Consider the following 17125-nt stretch of genomic DNA (forward strand, 5'->3'; position numbering starts at 1 on the left):
CGAATTTTAAGGTTATGATACGTATTTTTATATACGCTCGCAAATAAGCGAGAGACTAGCAAATTTAAATTGACAGTATATTTTTGCTTTATCTGCTATTTGCTAGAATTTTATTTAAATTAATGTTATTGTACTGTATACTAAAATAAAATAAAATAAAAAAAAATATATATATATATATATATATATATATATATATATATGCATATATATGCATGTGTATATAAGGCATTTGTATTGCAGAATTTAATTATTTAAAATAAATGAAAACCATAATTTGTATTTGATTATGTAGGAATTAAAGGAGGGAGAGGAACATCGCGAAAATAGCGGGTAAAGTGAAAGAACTTATTAATTAGAAAATTGGGTAAGTTTTAATAATGCTTGTGATTCGTGTTATAAAAAATGTAGCGTTATAATTGTATGAAAATTACATTTTCAATTAATATTAAGTGGTAAAATGTAAAATGTGTTTTATGCTTAAGTAGACGGTTGCTTTTGAAATTTGTCGATCGAACATTATTGAGTTCATATTAGAAGACACGAATATGAATTTTCATTAAATTTCATTTCTATCCCGATAATTCTTACAAACCTTTATATACTCGTATCTATTTTAAAAAACAACATAAGAAAAATTTGATTGAAACTCCATAGTACATTTTTATCTGTGCAATATCAATAATGACATCTATGTTGTTGTTTTTTTTTTTTTTTTTTTTTTTTTTTTTTTTTGTATTTTCAAATATCTATTAAAGGAAAATATTAAAGAATACTGTGAGAAATTCTGTTAGTGACGAATTCTCGAAATAATTTATACAAATGTATAAATATAATTTTCGTTGTAAAATTTATTTAATTTTATATCTTGTAATTTTACAAATAATAAAATAATGATGTTAAGCTTATTACAAAATTATTATAAATTTTTATTTGCATTTTTTATCAACGCGTATCGTTATAATTAACTTACTTCAATTTTATTATTGTTCATTTTACTCGTGACATTGAAAGATCATTGTATATTTATATTTTAGTAAAAGAAAAGTGCATTCGTAAATTATGATATATGTATGATATATGCATTAAGTGCAATTGAACTTGGCCGACTAGAAGCAATTGTTAAATTAATTTATTTATTTACATTATTTGTATCAAGTTGATTTATGTACAACAAATTTAACTGCTTAAATTATGGGATATTATAATTTTATGTGGTGCAAAGTTTTTAAATGCATTGAGAATAATTTAATTGATCAAGATTTTGCAAAGAATTAACGACTTACCGCATGCTTTAAATTATATTTTTACACAATTTCGATTATCGTACGACTTTTATTAAAAAATACAAATATTTATATTCTACTACGTCGAGTCAACAAAGTACTCTTATGATATTATTAAACTTTAAATAAAAAAAGAAAAAAGAAAATTAATAAATAAATAAAAAGCATATTTTTCTCCAAGGCTTGTAATTATTATTCGTAATTTTTGATAATTGCATTGCCCATCCAAATGAATTCTAAAATGCCCAAAAGATTTAGGCATATGATTTAAATGTGAAACTTATTGGCAATGAAAGAACCACCGGCACTTAATTGTCTCGAAACGAACAATTTTAAATCACTTATAAATTATTGAAAATCCAAATAATTACATACATTTTTTGGTGAATATTTATTTACAAAATTTATTTGCGAAACAGCATCGTGTATTCATATAAAATCACCGTATCATTATTTAGTTATAATTTTTTATATTGCCATGGATTTTTTTTTTTGTTTTTTTGTTTGTTTGTTTTGTTTTATACTTTTATATAGTATTAAATGAACTTACCGTTTGCTTATTATTAAAACAACTTATTTTTATTTGTGAATAAAAAATGGTTTTTTTTATTTTGTTTTTTTTTTGTTTGTTTTTTTTTCGTTTAATTAAACAAAGTCTTAGCGTAACTTTAATTCATGTTAAGTATTTAAAAAAAAAAAAAAAAAAAAAAAAAAAAAAAAAGAATCTTTAAACGGTACTTTATTAATACATCTATAATTTGCATTATACATATTACATAATATTATTCAATAAATATTTGAATTATCAATCGCTAACGAGTTAATCGATAGATTTAATTTTTTTAAAGCACATCTCCTAAAAAAATAAGATTTAGTGACATGTAATAAAGATTTGTTAAATGACATGAAATTATATAAAAATAGTACTTTCAATATTGCGCCTCGTTTCTTTTCTTCACCATAATACGTTTAATTATATAATTTGAGGTAAGGACGCTAGTCCCTAATTGATGCCAATTCAATCGCATTTGCATTTAACTTAAACTCACTCACGCCCAAAAATGACTATATTTTTAAAGTACGTTTGAATTAAACATAAACATTGTTATCTTATATAAATTAATGTAAATAATAAGCTTCATTGTTGCTGCAATACAGCTTATAGGATGAATATGAATTCTTCTACGCATCATTTACAGCCACAATATATAATCTACGTAATAATTGTACGAAACATATATTAGCGAGCAATGTAATCGTTATTACTTCAAAACATAATTAAAAAATCATGAATTTCCAATGCTTCCCCGTTATACTTATCTAAAATTTATAAATTGCATTGTATTATCTGCCTAGGATAGAACTTGGAACAGATAAAGTAAAATTCCCAGAATAATGGAACAGAAAATATTGCAGAGGCTGCGTTCATACAATTCTGTAAATAAAAGCAGTAATATAAAAGAGATAATATAACAGATAATGATAGTCGCAAGGAATCTATGTAAAAAGACTCGTGTAGCCGCCAAGGATTAAGAGATTTCCCACACGTCCGCGAAAAATGGAGCGATGCGAATGCGACTATTCCATCCATGTGACATTCCTGTATGAGAAAATATCGGTGAGCGACCAGCGCACGCAGATTTCCGTAAACGCGCAGCGCGCCAACTTCTTAACTTGCACATCTCGATCCCACGTATGTTTTTGCTCGAAGGCGTAAACAGACTGTCCGCCATTTTCCCCCCAATGGCCATATTATATACGCCAAGCTATAAGCGAGTGACTGTAATCGCGCACACACGCACAAGGCGAGCATGCACCCACACTACGCCCGCCCACGGCACACTCATACACTGACATACATAAACAAACGGGTGCACTAACGCATGGTGTCTATATTTTTTTCAAACTAGCGATAGCATCGTTATTGTCGTCGTCGTCGCCGTCGTCGTCGTCGTCGCCGTCGTCGGCGCCGTCGTCGTCGTCGTCGTCGTCGTCGTCGTCGTCGTCGTCGTCGTCGTCGTCGTCGTCGTCGTCGTCGTCGTCGTCGTCGTCGTCGTCGTCGTCGTCGTCGTCGTCGTCGTCGTCGTCGTCGTCGTCGCCGTCGTCACCGTTCTTGTGCTACTATACTCGGGCGCATTTATCGGTTTATTGCTGGTGGGAAAACATCAGGGATATCCCGTCGTACGCAGAGAAGTTTGGTACGCGCAACTCTGTAAGGGAGTAAGCATCAGAGGGTAAACATACACACTTGCTCACGCAGACGCTTCGCTCTCATCCGTCCAGACTATGTGAACGCATCGGCGTCGTCGCCGTCGTCGCCGTCGTCGACGTCAAGAATACGCACGTTTACCTCCCCGTGTGTACATCTACTCGGATGTGAGTGGCTCTGTCGGTTTAGATTATATATACAAAGAGCATAAATAAGCGCGCGCCAATGTTTTTACACTTCTCTCGGTGGTTCCATGTGTAAAGAAGAGAGAGCATGAGAGAGAGTAAGAGAAGTATACATAGTTTATGCAAAATTTTGTTTTCTTTTTTTCAATTCTTCGATAACTTGCTTGCGCTTCTTTTATTTTATCGTGCGTATGCATATACGCGTGTCTATACATCTATACGTGTACATGCACTAGTGCGTACGCGCGCGCACGCGGCTCACACGCAGGCTCAATCGCATACTATGCGTATATATATATATATATATACACATATGTATATCAGTGTGCGCGCGTGTTCGTGTATGTTTTGAGGAAATTACCGAGGACTTACATGTTTGTTGTGCTATTAGATCAAATAATTCTGCATAATGACACGGTAGCTAAAATTAATAAGCATTATGTGTTATTTAATTTTTATCATTTACAAAGCCATTTGTTTATTCTCATATTTTGTCAGTGTCCCTGAAGATGTGTGAAAAAATACAACAGGTCAATTCATTTGTTGTGCTTCAAAAGGATAATAATTTGGTATAATGATATATAATAAATTAGAAGCTTTACTAAAAGATTTAACTCATTTAAGGCATTTCTTATTAAGTGATTTGGCTTGTCTACTTACTTTCAATCTGCTTTCAGCTATCAATGTTTTAACGTTGTTTATATTTGTCTCTTTCTCTCTCTTCCTCACTGTTGATCATAAGTGCTCTTTTGTATACCAAATTTTGATACTGAGTGTTTAAAAACTCTATCATCTGTTACTTTGTATTTAATAATTATATTCTTTTAGGTAAAACGTGGACATTGTTTTGTATAATAAATCAACAAAATTATTAAATAAATACATGAAAGTATTTCAAAGAAACTTAATATTCATCATCCAATATTGCAATAATATTTTTTAATACTCTTTAGCCGAAGTCGGTTCATTAAAGTCAAGATGTTAAATCATTGATGGATCAATGTAGCCTAAATTCGGTAAGATGTATTTTCAATGAAATAATGATATAAATTGCAGTACATATTTTGACTTTCTTTACTTATCTTTACTTATCTGTACAAATTACATATGTAACAATTATAGCTTAACAGTAATGAGTAAACTTGATCTTGTTTACTGACAAATCCTTTATTAATTTTTATATTTAAACAATTTACTTGTATAACGTAGTTGGCGTTTGCAGTAAGAACATAAAATACAAATTAATCTATAAAAAGTTTAATATTCAATTTTATAATAACATTGAAAAATAATGTTTTCTTTACCTTACCTTTTTATATTATTATATGTCTATCTTGAATACTAAATCAATCATCGATTTCTATCACTTTCAGTGCCTAGATTTAATAAAAAAAAAAGAAAAAAGAAAAACGAAGGCTAAGGAAAGTGCTCTTTTATAAGATAAAACTTAGATAGAATAAAAAATGGACGATGAAGAGGGGTCGTCGAGTTCGGGTCCGATGTCTTCGCTTAATAGTCTGTTCACCTTCACCAGTCCAGCGGTAAAAAAATTGCTAGGCTGGAAGCAAGGCGACGAAGAGGAGAAATGGGCAGAAAAGGCTGTTGACTCGCTGGTGAAAAAATTGAAAAAGCGTAAGGGTGCGATCGAGGAACTAGAGCGTGCACTTAGCTGTCCCGGTACACCCAGCAAGTGCGTGACAATACCTAGAAGTCTCGACGGTAGACTGCAGGTGTCTCATCGCAAAGGTCTGCCCCATGTGATATACTGTAGAGTCTGGAGATGGCCAGACCTGCAGTCCCACCACGAGCTCAAGCCCTTGGAGCTCTGCCAATATCCATTCTCGGCTAAGCAGAAGGAAGTCTGTATCAATCCGTATCACTATAAAAGGGTAGAAAGTCCTGTGCTACCACCTGTCTTGGTGCCGAGACATTCCGAATTCGCTCCTGGCCACTCGCTCTTGCCATTCCAACAGCTCACCGAGCCCACTATGCCTCACAATGTTTCCTACTCGTCCACTGGATTCAATCCTTCTGGCACAAATGCAGGTGTGTTTGTCTCATTTTTTGTATGATATATATGAGAATGAAAAGAATCATGAAAAGTGTACAGGATTATTGAAATAGGAGGACATTGATATTTATTAGTTGCATAAAATGTGAAAGTGGTGAAATGAGTTTGATGATGCCAATTGGGCAAATTGTGATATCAAGTTTAAAATATTCTCAAATTAAATCATGGATCTATAACAATTATTTACAATGAAAAATCCTATATAGTTTTATTTCATTATTTGATGCTTTTGATCAAACAACGAATTATATCATTCGCTGAATAAAAAATCAATAATTTGACCAAATAATTTATATAAAACTAATTGTTTAATTGTATAAATTAATTATATGAAGTAAGATAGATTCTCTAGTTATAATATATATATATATATATATATATATATATATATCTTTCTTGTTGATATTTCATATCAAGTAATAATAATAACAAATGACAAATAATCTATTATAAAATTATGCTTATTCATGGATGTCGAAAGTTATTTTTTTATTAAAATAATTAAAAGCACAGATTTAAGTATTACTTTAAATAACAACGACCAGATTCAATGCAATAAATACAATAATATGATATAATATATTGTTTATTTAATTTTGTAAATAAAATTTAAACAATATTTGCCATTAAATATTCTTGTTCAAATCACTTATAATGTATTGGGTGAAAAAGAATTACAGAAGCATAAATTGTAAGAATTGAAAAAAAAATGAGTTTGTGAAAAATTGATGATTGAAATAATTTTCATTAAATGATTGAAATTAAAATTGAAAACTAAAACATTTAAAATCATTTTTAATTGTAAATCTTTATTTTATTAAATTATTAAAGCATTTATTTCTTAAAAAGGAAATATAGAATAATAATTATCTTTTTAAGTATTAAATAATACTCATTTTAATATCTCGATTTTCCATAATATATAATGAAGATTTATAATTCTATAATGAGAAGTGCGTAAACCTGACTGGTCTTATTTTTATTAAATAAAATTTAATTGAGACGTCAGAGAAATATTAATCTGTATTTGATTTTATTAACAAACAAATAACAAGAAAATAACTTTTGTATATTTTTATAAAAAACAAAGAAAAGAAAAACTTGTCTTTTGGAAAAAAAAACTGATTTTAAATGAATATATGCCAAAATATTCTTAATTCATTTGCTCAAAGTATATAAACAAGTAAGAATTATACGTATACAAAAATTGTATTTTACAAAAACAAAAAATAACTGAAAATTCAATGAACGCATATTTGAAATTATAATCTTTTTGCCTAAATGTATTTTTGTCACCAAAAATAATCTGGTCTGTTCTTTATTATCTTTTACAATAAATCTTAAGTAAATTGAATGAAGAAACTCTGTTGAAATGAATTTTCTTCGTCAATCACATATAATTTTACTGATTCTGATTAATACTTCACTTAAATAAACTAGAATAAGCATTTTTATATATATTCTTTATATATATTTTCATATATATTTTTCTACATATAAAATAGTAAAATAATATAAAGGTTGGAAAACATGAAATGTGAGAGAAAAATTTAATCATAAGTGCTACCTCGTGTGTATTGAATTATAAATACAATGGTGAATAAATTTTGTTAATAAGATCACTGCTTTTAATGTCACGTCTGTGTGTTCTAATGTTGAACTTGTTGTGCCTCTAATTAACACAATTGATGTGTAATTATATTTTATTGATTTTAAGACAATGCACAATTACTTATCATTAAATCGTTCGAATCAAACCATAATATCCATAAAATCACTCTAAATTAAATAAAATTATTAGACCTTAATAAGACAATAGTATACTATTGTTACATAATTTTAAGAAAATTTGTTCACGTTATGTCCATAAATGTTTGAAACAAATTTGATCTTTTATATTATTTCATAGCCATATATCGTTATTTGAGATTATACGTTAATATAGATTTTTAGATAATACAAGACCTCGTGAACGTCAAATTACTTTTATAATGCAAATAGCCATTAAATTAGATAAACATGTATCAAGTATTTTTTTTCTAAGATATGGCTTAAAGACGCGGTTCGCACAAATCCAATGATTTTCAATTTAGAGTCAACCGACGTACGTTCGATCAATATGCCAATTTTTAAAATACGCATCGTATGCTTTAAGAAGCTATTGATGGCAGATTATAGCGATCATAAAAATTAGCATAATGTCGTTGTCCAGTTGGCGGAGGTGTTAACCCAACCTCACCGATCTCGTCGGTCGGCTCGGTGCCCAGTCCGGGCTCGACATCGACCAACCCCCAAAGTCCGTATGGTTCAAACGGCTTGCCGGAAACGCCACCCCCGGCGTACTCACCCCCGGAAGAAGGCTCGCAGCACGGACCATCGCCACCCCCAGACTCCACTGTCTCGAGTAACAGTGGCTCCGCGATGGACACGTCGGCGAGTCCGGAGGTTGCCCCGGTCTGCTACCAGGAACCGCTTTATTGGGCTTCGATAGCCTACTACGAGCTGAATTGCCGAGTCGGCGAGGTATTTCATTGCCAGTCCCACTCGGTCATCGTCGACGGCTTCACCAATCCCAGCAACAACTCGGACCGCTTCTGTCTTGGTCAACTCTCCAACGTCAATCGCAACTCGACGATCGAGAACACGAGGAGGCACATCGGCAAAGGTGTCCACCTATATTACGTTGGTGGCGAGGTTTATGCCGAATGTCTCTCCGACTCGGCCATATTTGTTCAGTCTCGGAACTGCAACCACCACCACGGATTTCACCCGAGCACCGTTTGTAAGATACCACCCGGCTGTTCACTCAAAATATTCAACAACCAGGAGTTTGCCCAGTTGCTGTCGCAAAGCGTCAATCACGGCTTTGAAGCCGTATACGAGCTCACCAAAATGTGTACCATTAGGTAACGAATTCTCATCCATTCATTTTTTTTATTCCCTATACTTCCATACCCATTTGTGTGCATTGCAATTTTCATTTTTTGCAACAATATACATATACATATATATATATATATATATCGCCACATTCGTCGCGATAAATCGATATATTAAAGACAAATTAACTTCATATTGTACTTTGTTTGCAGAATGTCGTTCGTGAAGGGTTGGGGTGCCGAGTATCATCGTCAGGATGTAACGTCGACACCTTGTTGGATAGAAACACATCTTCATGGTCCACTACAGTGGCTTGATAAGGTGCTCACGCAAATGGGCACACCGCACAATGCCATAAGCTCAGTGTCCTAAAAGCAAAGAGAATGAAAAAGTTGTGAAAGAAAGCCAAGGGCTCTTTCAATACGCAACAACTCGAAAGTGTAGATTTTTACTATTATTTTTTTTATTTTTTTTTATTTTTTTTTATTTTTTTTTTTTTTTTTTTTTTTTTTTTTTTTTTTTGTGACTCGCACAATACTTTTATGAATTTTATTTTGATTATTAATTATTTAGAGATTGAGAGGATAAAAGCGCAAGGAAAAGGAGTGACAGACAACAGAAAGTGAACGAGTGAATGCAAGTGTGAAAGAGATTGACAGAGAGAGAGAGAGAGAGAGAGAGAGAGAGAAGCATGACTTTTATTTAGTATTTCTTTATGAATTGTTGATTATAATTTGTTCGTCGTATATATGCCTAAGGCTTCGAGCATAGACTATATTGAATGGAATATGCTAAAGTGTATTTCGGAAAAGTGTTAATACAGGCGGTATAAAGGCTTTTATTTAAAAGATTACAAACTTTACAAACTTTAATCGTTTTTTCTGTTCTTTTTTCGATAGTTCGGATGAAGAAGGAAAACGATGAGAAAAAAGACGGAATAGATAATAATATGTAAACGAAAGAAGAGAAGAAATTTAAAAAAGAAATTATATTCGGAAAAAAATGTGAATTTTACGTAAACGTATAATTTATTGTTGTACAGTTTTTGTGAAGAGTTGTTTCATATTAGGAGAGCGTCGATTATATTCATATAATTGCGTATAATAATAAAATGTAGTACGCAGAAATAATAAATTAATCTAATATTATCGAAACCAAGTTTGTCGGTAGTGAAGATTGATTTCGCTTATCGCTGATGCCTTCTTACAATTCTTAAAGTTCAAATTTGACAATTACATAAACATAAGAAAGTTGCTAAATCACGAAGTAACCTTATACAAGGTGCCTTTTTTTTTTTTTTTTTTTTTTTTTTTTTTTTTTTTTTTTTTAAGAAAATCTAACAATATCTGAGAGAAGGCTTCTTTACTCAGACCTTTATTATAAAATAAACGTATAAAAAATGGTTATTTATGCCAAAGCTGTGAGCAAAAATGAAGAAAATTCATACGACATACATTTGCTATATTATATAATTATTTTAAATTAGCTATTTTATAACTAGTTAAATATTATCTTTCGTACTTTGCAAACACGTTGCCTGAAAAGTTTAATCCGTAATATACTTTTATACGAGAGTACAAATAAAAATAATTACACTCTCAGCTGTGCAAAATTTTAGATAAACGTGAATTTGTAAAATGGCAATATTTTATTATGAAGGTAATAAAACCAAGGTGACAAAAATACGTTAGTGTCTATTAAATAACAAATAAAACTGATAAGTTAAAAATACAAAAGCTTTGGTGAATTACTTTTTCAATTAAAGACATTTATGAAGAATAAAGAATCTTCGATTCATTTTGCGTTAAAGTTACCTTACTATGAAAAAGGTAGATGAGTTATTAAAAAAATTATGTAATTTTTTTTTTTTTTTTCTTCAAACATATACATATACTGAAAAATGTAAAATACAAGAAAAAAATGATGACACAAAGTCGTTAGATTGCTAGATAAACCATTCCATATTTAAAAAAAAAAAAAAAAAAAAAAAAACCCTCTTACGATGTAAAATAAGTTTCCTGTCAATCGTCAAATCTGTTTGAAGTCTGTGTATGTAAAGTGAAAACAAAATGTGTTATTAAACATACGTATGTACGCACGAAAATCTACGTAGCTTATTAAAAAAAATAAAAATTTTCGAGTTACTTTTTTCATCAGTGTTTGTTTCAGAATAAAAATAAAAAATGCGTCCGAGGAAAAGCGTATTGTAGAAAATAATATATAATATATATTGGGCAAACAAAATTACAAGTAATTAAATTACTGAAATTCACGATTTTTTTTAATAATTGTAAATTTTATAAAAATATTCTCTCAATTTCAACCATAGGACAATATGTAATGCCTTGAATGCTCATTAATTTTATTAAAAACCAAAAAGGATTTGTAAAATTAGGGTTGCTTTCACATTAAAAACTTACAATTATTAAAAGAAAATTATAAACACATGACTTTCATTGTAATTTTGCTCAAAAATCATCTGTAAATTTATAATTATACTATTACAAAAATACAAATATCAGTCGATGGAAAATTAAAGTCGAAACTATCCATCGTCGACATAAAACATAATCGATCTCGAGAGCGCTTTTCCTTTCTAGACTATATATAATAAAGAAATTATATCACGAAGATAAAATAAATAAGAAATCCATTGTAGTACTTGGCTGATATTGTGAATTTTAAACTTATATGATAATAAATAAATAAATAATACAAAAACATAAAACGTGATAAAATTCACGAGTTTATAATTATAAGTGAAGTGTAAGTCGTTTCCTCAGTACGTTAGCACGTACCTATAACTATGTTTACGAAAAAGCATGTTTGCAATTATAAATAATAAAGAATAAAAAAAAAATAAGGAAAAAGTAATTGTACGTACCTACTCAAATATATGTACGCACATTAGAAACTAATTTACGGAGCTTGTTTGTTGTATAGATTGTGTGAAAATGAAGATAAATAAAAATAAAGAAATTCTGATGTAGAAGACATTTCAATGGTTAACCATTGGAAAAATTATATAATCGATAGTAGAAAAAATAATGTTCGTAATGAATGAACAAAATATCGGAATGAAGCAGAAGATACCAGAAAGAAGTCGAAAGCATTTTTACCGAAAGTAGTAATGTATCCAAACTTCGATATATATACATATATATATATATATATATATATATATCGAGAAACATATTTTTCAACAAAAAAAAAAAAAAAAAAAAAAAAAAAAAAAAAAAATACTTTTCATTATCATATGTGTCTACGTGCGTAATTCGTGATTCGTAAAACGATGTAACTAGAACAGTAAAAGAAATGTTAACAATCTTTGTAATAATTTGTATTGTTCAAGATAAAATGGTTTGGAATGATTTATTCAGGTAGAAATATCTACATTAATATAAAATGAACAATTATTTTAAACATCGTTCTCGTTCTTAATGAAAGAGTAAGTTTGAAAATTTTAAATTCATGATCTGTAAAACATATTTTTAACTGTTCAATCATTCAATGTTAAGTATCTTCAAACATTTGAAAGTATACTTCGATTTTTTATGTAATATTCTCATAAATTTGTTTTACAAAAGTAATATAGAATGTATAAATATATCTCTAAACTTCTAAGTAATTATAAAATATTTATTTTTAGTTGAAAAAAAAATATATATGTGTGTGTGTGTGTGCGTGCGTGTGCGCGCGCGCGCGCGCGTGTGTGTGAGAGAGAGAGGCATGCATATATACGACATGTGACAATCGAGAGTAATTTTGAAAAATAATTAAATATATTGGTTAATTACTCTTGTTTATACGTATTTTTTAAAAGTCTGATGAAATATTTATTTTATAATTATTAAAAAGTTTATATATCAAGTTCTATGATCCTAAATTACTTCTGTAAAATGTAATCTATGTATAAAAATAGTAGGTGCCAAATTAAAATGCAGTTATAAAGTACAAAAATCAATTTATTGAATATTATCTATACATAATTATGTTTTATTTTTATGATTTTTCCAATTTACTATGATTATATTGCACATGTTGCATTAGTAATATTAAACATAGACTGTATATTGCATAATCGTGTACTAATTCTTTTGATAAAATATTTCATATAAACATATTCTTACGCAAAGGAGTAAAATTTTGCAAATGATTAAATACCGTTCATTTGCCAAAACTTATAAACATTTGTTTTATTTTCTAGTTATAACCGTAGAATATTTAAATTTTTTTTTTCTTTTTATTATTATTCAAGTATGACGAGTGATGATTAAAAATTAATAAAATGAGTGATAAAGAAAATGCTACATGATTTTGTATAAAAAATATCGGCAACGTGATTTTAATTTTATTGTTAATTAAATACAATGATAAGCTTCTAAATCGTTTTATATTTTATAAATATATATTAATGAATACAATGTTGTATTTTTTACTTTAACTTTCATAATTAATAATGCGATAAAAAAAAAATAGAAAAGGAACATTTTCCATCAAATTGGTTATAATTCATAAATATTCTATTATTAATATTATTGAAATATGATAAATATTGAAGTATTACTAATTCGATATTAAATTTTTATTTCAAAATGATAATGGACACTTAGATCCACTTAAATCTAAAAGCCAAATAATAAATCTTTTTTTTTTTTTTTTTTTTTTTTTTTTTTTTTTAAATAAGACTTTTATGAAATATTAGTGAAAATTAAAATTATAAAACACTTTGAATGATTTCAATTAATATTTACAATTAAAACTTTATTATCTCATACGTTTTAGCTTCGTACGTTAATTTTGCAATTATTATATAATACCAACAGTGTATTTTATGATCTGACCGTTTTATTCTGCAAATGTATCAGAAGAGACAGAATCAAAATTACAGGTTTACATTAAATAAATATTGTATTAATTATAAATACGCTCTAATTATTAAACAAAAGGTGAAAATTGCTCAAATTTTCAAACTAAAATCCAAACCTTTCTCTAACGAATTTAAACATTAACGACATTCGCATGAATCATTAATGAATTAAAAATATGCAAGTATATTTTGATTGGGGCATGATTGAATTGATAATTGACTCGGTCGTGAATGATTCAATTATCATCGTTTACGTGAGAAACACATACAAACTTATAAAATTTAACTGCTTACATTCAACAGGTATTTCGAACAATTTTCCGTTCGTTAGCTAAATTGTTTGTATATCTCCTTTACATGCGACGAGAAATTATTTACGTTATAAAATATATAATTTAGAGATAATAATTAAAAATTAATTGATATTAATTATTGATTAGAGTTTAGATTCTAATGCATTGAAGCAAATTTAAACACTTTGTGATTTTATAATATTCGCTGTCATAATTGATAGCAGATAAATTTTTTAAAATTTGTTTATGCATGTATACTTGTAAAGTTCAATATTTTACTTCTGTAATTAACGATGTCATTAATGAGTAAATTCAATCATCCGAATATCTGTTACTTAAAATAAGACAATGATGATCTTGTAAAACAATTACATTACAATTACCATACACATTGTTATTCTAGTCGATAATGAGCAAGAGGATAATAATAATACGACGACAACATAGATACATACATATGTAGAGATAATATTTCTCAGTATGCGTGAGCTTTGAATAAAAATATATGGACTGTGTTTGCATTGATGCATCCTCGTGCTTATAATGGATATCCAAATGTATACGCTATAATGGAGAAAAGGAATGCAAAAGCGGAAAAGGAAGCTAGCTGCCTCTGGAAATACGACGGACTGATAATGAAGAAAGGAGACACGTAGAAAAAAAAATAAAATAAAATAGTATCAGTTTCACAGAAATATAATAGAACAAATATAAGGAGTTTAAGTCGAATCTCGACTTGGTAGTATAAAACTTTACTTTACTCACACAAACGTCAAATAAGTAAAGGTGGATTTTATTCGATAAACAGTTTATTTTTTCAATGCGAATCACGCAAATTGAATATCATTGCCGATTCACAAGTACAAAAGACATCATAAGATCATTATATAATGCAAGTGCTTACTTTTACGTGTATATATATAACAACAATAAAGAAATGCCTGACTATAATTTCAAGATAATATCTAAATTTCTTGAAAACGTTTTATTTTATACAAACAATAATCAATGCTTTATCAAGTATACAACTACTTTAGAATCAGTTTGGCATTGATAGAAATAGTTATTATCATAATGCAATCTCAGTATTTCATCCTTTTTACAATACAATATAAATAATGAATACAACTATACCAAAGTCACTTTCATTATTTAAGATTTTCGATACTTAATTTAACACGAGAAAAATGTCTTGCGCATAGAATACCTCAGAGGACAATAATTGGAATATGTTGAGTAAGAATATCTGTGATACTAAGGTATATGAAGAAAATCTATTCATACGATAATTATGATAATCGAGACTGTGAATCAATTAATTATGAGGATTTAATTAAATTTACAATATTTTTAACATCGAATGCTTGAAACTCGTATAATGTAATAATTTCGCTTCTTTTACTATTGAACTTTGAAAATTATCGACTTCAATTCGAATATTATGTAATTACGAATACTCAATAATAATAATAATATATTTGACGATAATTTAGCGGATAACGAAAGGTCATTGTGCCATTATTACTACAATGATTCGTGAATCCTCAAACTCATATTCAAATATTATACATCTCATCGAATACATATGTATTTAGTTAGACTTTGTCCCTTTCATTCGCGCTTTTTACTAAAAGTTTGATTATATAAAGTAATACAATATACTAGTAATGTATTGTAAGGGTATATGTAAAATATAAAAGACATCTTTTTCTTTATACTTACTGTTTTATCCGCTACACTGATTTATTTTATAATTTAATATCTTATTTATAAGCGGTCTGTACATATATTATTAAGAAAACTACACTACAGTACGCTTGCTTGTTTTTGTTTTATTTTTGTCAAAAAAGTATAGATTTATTTATATATATGCATAGTGTTATAAACAATTGATATCGAATAAAATATTTGATTTATATGATAATGATATTAATAAAATTATTTTTATTAATAAAATTATTACGACAGTAGCTGCTGCGAATATCATAAAAGAAAAATCAAACAAAGTTTCAACAATGAAAATAAAACGCCATTGTTAATACGAAGACTTGTAAACTACGAAACTTCATAGATTACACAAAATTAAAAAAATAAAATTAAAATCAGAATAAGAAAACATCAGAGCTTTAAGTCAATTACTCGTCATGTATTTTTTTTTTTAACTATTAAACAATAATTACAAAATAATAATGTGAATGTAATTTAGCTTGCAACATAAATTAATAAGATAGTATTCTCTCTTGATTATGTACAATGATGGTTCTTCGAAGGAACGGACAATTGGAAAAACGTTCGATAAATGCATAACGTAAAACTCACTACCATTCACCTGTCACATTGTGTATAACAATTCTGAAATTAAGTTCGGAATTTCAATTTTGAAAATTAACAGATATTTATATTGTCTATTATAATTGACCTTCCAACAAATAAGAACAAACACGTTGAAGCGCAATTTAATCTAATTAATTTTCTTTCCATTTTATTCTCACATTAGATTAAGCGGATGTTGATGAAATTCAATTCAATTCTGATGAAAACAATTCATCGTTGTAGTATAATGAATAATTACTTTTTCCAATTACCGTATTAATATTTAATTGTCGCAAGTAAAACAAAATTAATTCGATAAATCAGCTCCGTTCATCTTCACAAATGACTATATATAAACAAATGATTGCTTCATCTTTTACCATTACGTATGGCAAATTGCAATTGCACAGTTCCACCAAATCGACAGCATTCGAGTCATCGACTGACAATGTCGACTCGTTCTCGCTCTCCATTTTAAAAGAGCACAAAGGAAATTCGCTTCCTTCGACACGGCAAACACACATGCTCAAGTGAACGAGTAAGTTGTTCAAGACGTACTAAGTCGCCCCAACAAAAGCAAAGAACAAAGAATGGACCGTCGTTTTCCAGCTGTGCCCGTAGGAAGGAACAACGAGCGTTCGCAGGTGTGCGTGGCTCGGTCACACGCAAGCCTCATCAGACTCAAATAAACATAACACGCAAACCAAAATCCACGTTCTCTTTTTATCCCGGGGGTGCAGAAGAGACAAGACGTATCCGCAATACGGGACATGGACTAGACAAACTAGTCGATTTTATTTCGATAGTAATTGCTATTATCGCCATGAGACGGATCTTTTTCAGCAAGATCCAACCTCCCCACGTAACAAACAATGCGTGACGTCGTAATAAAGCGAGTGTCGGTGCGAGAGTGAAAGATAGACGTCATCCTTTCCTTCACCGATAGATACTGCGGTCGAGCAAGAAGATGCAAAGCCAAGGTGCACTGTTTAGTAGTAGTAGTAGTAGTAGTAGTAGT

The 17125-nt window shown here is 29.2% G+C and overlaps 1 protein-coding gene across 2 annotated transcripts; it reads left to right on the top strand.

Annotated features, from left to right (window-relative positions):
- Window positions 1–5084: 5084 nt before the first annotated feature.
- On the top strand, window positions 5085–9226 carry Mad (mothers against decapentaplegic homolog 1). 2 transcript variants are annotated; one of them, XR_912801.1, is made up of 4 exons: window positions 5085–5726; window positions 7964–8657; window positions 8844–9071; window positions 9205–9226. XR_912801.1 is itself a non-coding variant. In XM_011497149.1 (3 exons), exons 1-3 carry the CDS (start codon window positions 5144–5146, stop codon window positions 9001–9003), a joined length of 1437 nt encoding a protein of 478 aa, XP_011495451.1. In that variant the 5' UTR covers window positions 5085–5143; the 3' UTR covers window positions 9004–9100. The 2 variants fall into 2 exon arrangements, 1 of the variants encoding a protein (XP_011495451.1); XM_011497149.1 differs by lacking the exon at window positions 9205–9226 and having other exon boundaries at window positions 8844–9100.
- The last annotated feature ends 7899 nt before the right edge of the window (window positions 9227–17125 follow it).

Source organism: Ceratosolen solmsi, unplaced genomic scaffold (assembly GCF_000503995.2).
Source record: "Ceratosolen solmsi marchali unplaced genomic scaffold, CerSol_1.0 scaffold13, whole genome shotgun sequence".
Lineage (NCBI taxonomy): Eukaryota > Metazoa > Arthropoda > Insecta > Hymenoptera > Agaonidae > Ceratosolen > Ceratosolen solmsi.

Excerpts from the sequence above, each read along its gene's own strand:
- Mad (XM_011497149.1), top strand. The coding sequence starts at position 5,144 with ATGGACGATGAAGAGGGGTCGTCGAGTTCGGGTCCGATGTCTTCGCTT. Across the intron at positions 5,727-7,963 it reads TCCTTCTGGCACAAATGCAG|TTGGCGGAGGTGTTAACCCA; the intron begins GTGTGTTTGTCT and ends GTCGTTGTCCAG. Across the intron at positions 8,658-8,843 it reads ACCAAAATGTGTACCATTAG|AATGTCGTTCGTGAAGGGTT; the intron begins GTAACGAATTCT and ends CTTTGTTTGCAG.